This window comes from Austrofundulus limnaeus, unplaced genomic scaffold (assembly GCF_001266775.1).
Source record: "Austrofundulus limnaeus strain Quisiro unplaced genomic scaffold, Austrofundulus_limnaeus-1.0 Scaffold97, whole genome shotgun sequence".
Classification (NCBI taxonomy): Eukaryota; Metazoa; Chordata; class Actinopteri; order Cyprinodontiformes; family Rivulidae; genus Austrofundulus; species Austrofundulus limnaeus.
In genome coordinates, this window is record NW_013952499.1 from 1,764,283 (window position 1) to 1,765,543 (window position 1,261).

The 1,261-nt window shown below is 35.4% G+C and overlaps 1 protein-coding gene across 2 annotated transcripts in view; it reads left to right on the plus strand.

The window, feature by feature from the left end:
- Nucleotides 1-1,261, plus strand: part of sema4ab (sema domain, immunoglobulin domain (Ig), transmembrane domain (TM) and short cytoplasmic domain, (semaphorin) 4Ab) — a 33,838-nt gene that overhangs the window by 4,399 nt on the left and 28,178 nt on the right. For both annotated transcript variants that reach the window (XM_014013070.1, XM_014013071.1), the window contains exon 2: nt 354-556. In XM_014013070.1, the coding sequence (XP_013868524.1) occupies nt 460-556 (97 nt within the window). In that variant the 5' untranslated portion in view covers nt 354-459. The remainder of the gene's footprint in view (nt 1-353; nt 557-1,261) is intronic.

Consider the following 1,261-nt stretch of genomic DNA (forward strand, 5'->3'; position numbering starts at 1 on the left):
ACCAGAGAGCGTTGACAGAGAGGAGAAGGTAGAAATGACTCAGCCTGGAACTGAAAATATGGATGGAGGACAACAGGTTAGCTTGTTTGTCACATCAGCACCGAGCTAATACATTTAAGGCAATATAGCGTCGGCGCTAGCTCAAAAGCTAACAGGCTAAGCTGAGGTTCTTCTCCCATGAAGCAGCTCTGTTTCTTACTTTACTTTACTTTACTTTTTTAATAATGACCTATAGATTTTACACAGACTGAAGCATTATATCTACTCTACATGTCTGTCTGTTACTTTGGATAACTGAGTACAGTACTGTGGGATTACATGTTGTGTTTTTTTTTTTTGTGTTTCTGTCTCAGATTCCAGGATGGTTTGAGTACACGACATCAGCTTCATCCTCACAGTTTGCTGCTTGCTCTCTGACCTTACCTTCAGCCAAGGTTAAACACCTTACCTGATGATCCAATGGACAGTCGCAGCCTCCTGAGTCTCACTGTGGCCTTGTTGAGTGTGCTGAGCCCATGTCTTACCAGACTGACCCCCAGAGTCTCCTTCCCCATGGGTGAGTAGAGCTTTTAATGGTTCGTGTGTTTGTATGGTTGAAGAAGAGCAGTTGAAGAGGTGATAGAAGACAAAAAACCACGAGCAATAAATAATAAAAATCTGTATTTCAGTCACTTAAAACTAAAGTCAAGTTATAAAAATCAGAATGAATATAGAAATATGATTATTGTAGGGCTGTATTCGCACTGCTACAGTTTATTGTGTGAATCCTTCATGAGCATTCAGATCATTTTTTCTTCAGTATGTTTTGGCGTGCATCTCGCTCCGCAATTTTTTATGTTATTTAGGTTCTGCAACTAACGATTATTTTAATAATCGATTAATCTGTTGATTATTTTTTCGATTAATCGATTAATCAGTCAAATCATTAAAACACTTAATTACATGAATATGAGTAGATATAAATTAAGTTAACGCTTTAAGGATGCAAGTTGTTGATAATGAATTAATCTGAAGTTGATTTATCTTATAGATTTATTAACAATTAAATAATAAGCAGCCATTTTTTTAAAAACCGGAGTTTTCTCTTGAATCGAGGGTCTTCCCATAAAATGAAGGATTTTTTTATAATCTCCTGAATTAAAAAACAGAAGCACAAAATACGTATTTTAACAATTTATTTTGCCAGCTGTATTAAATACGATTGAAAAAAATGTGTATTTCTCCTACATGAAACATAACAGAAATTTAATAGGTTGCTGAA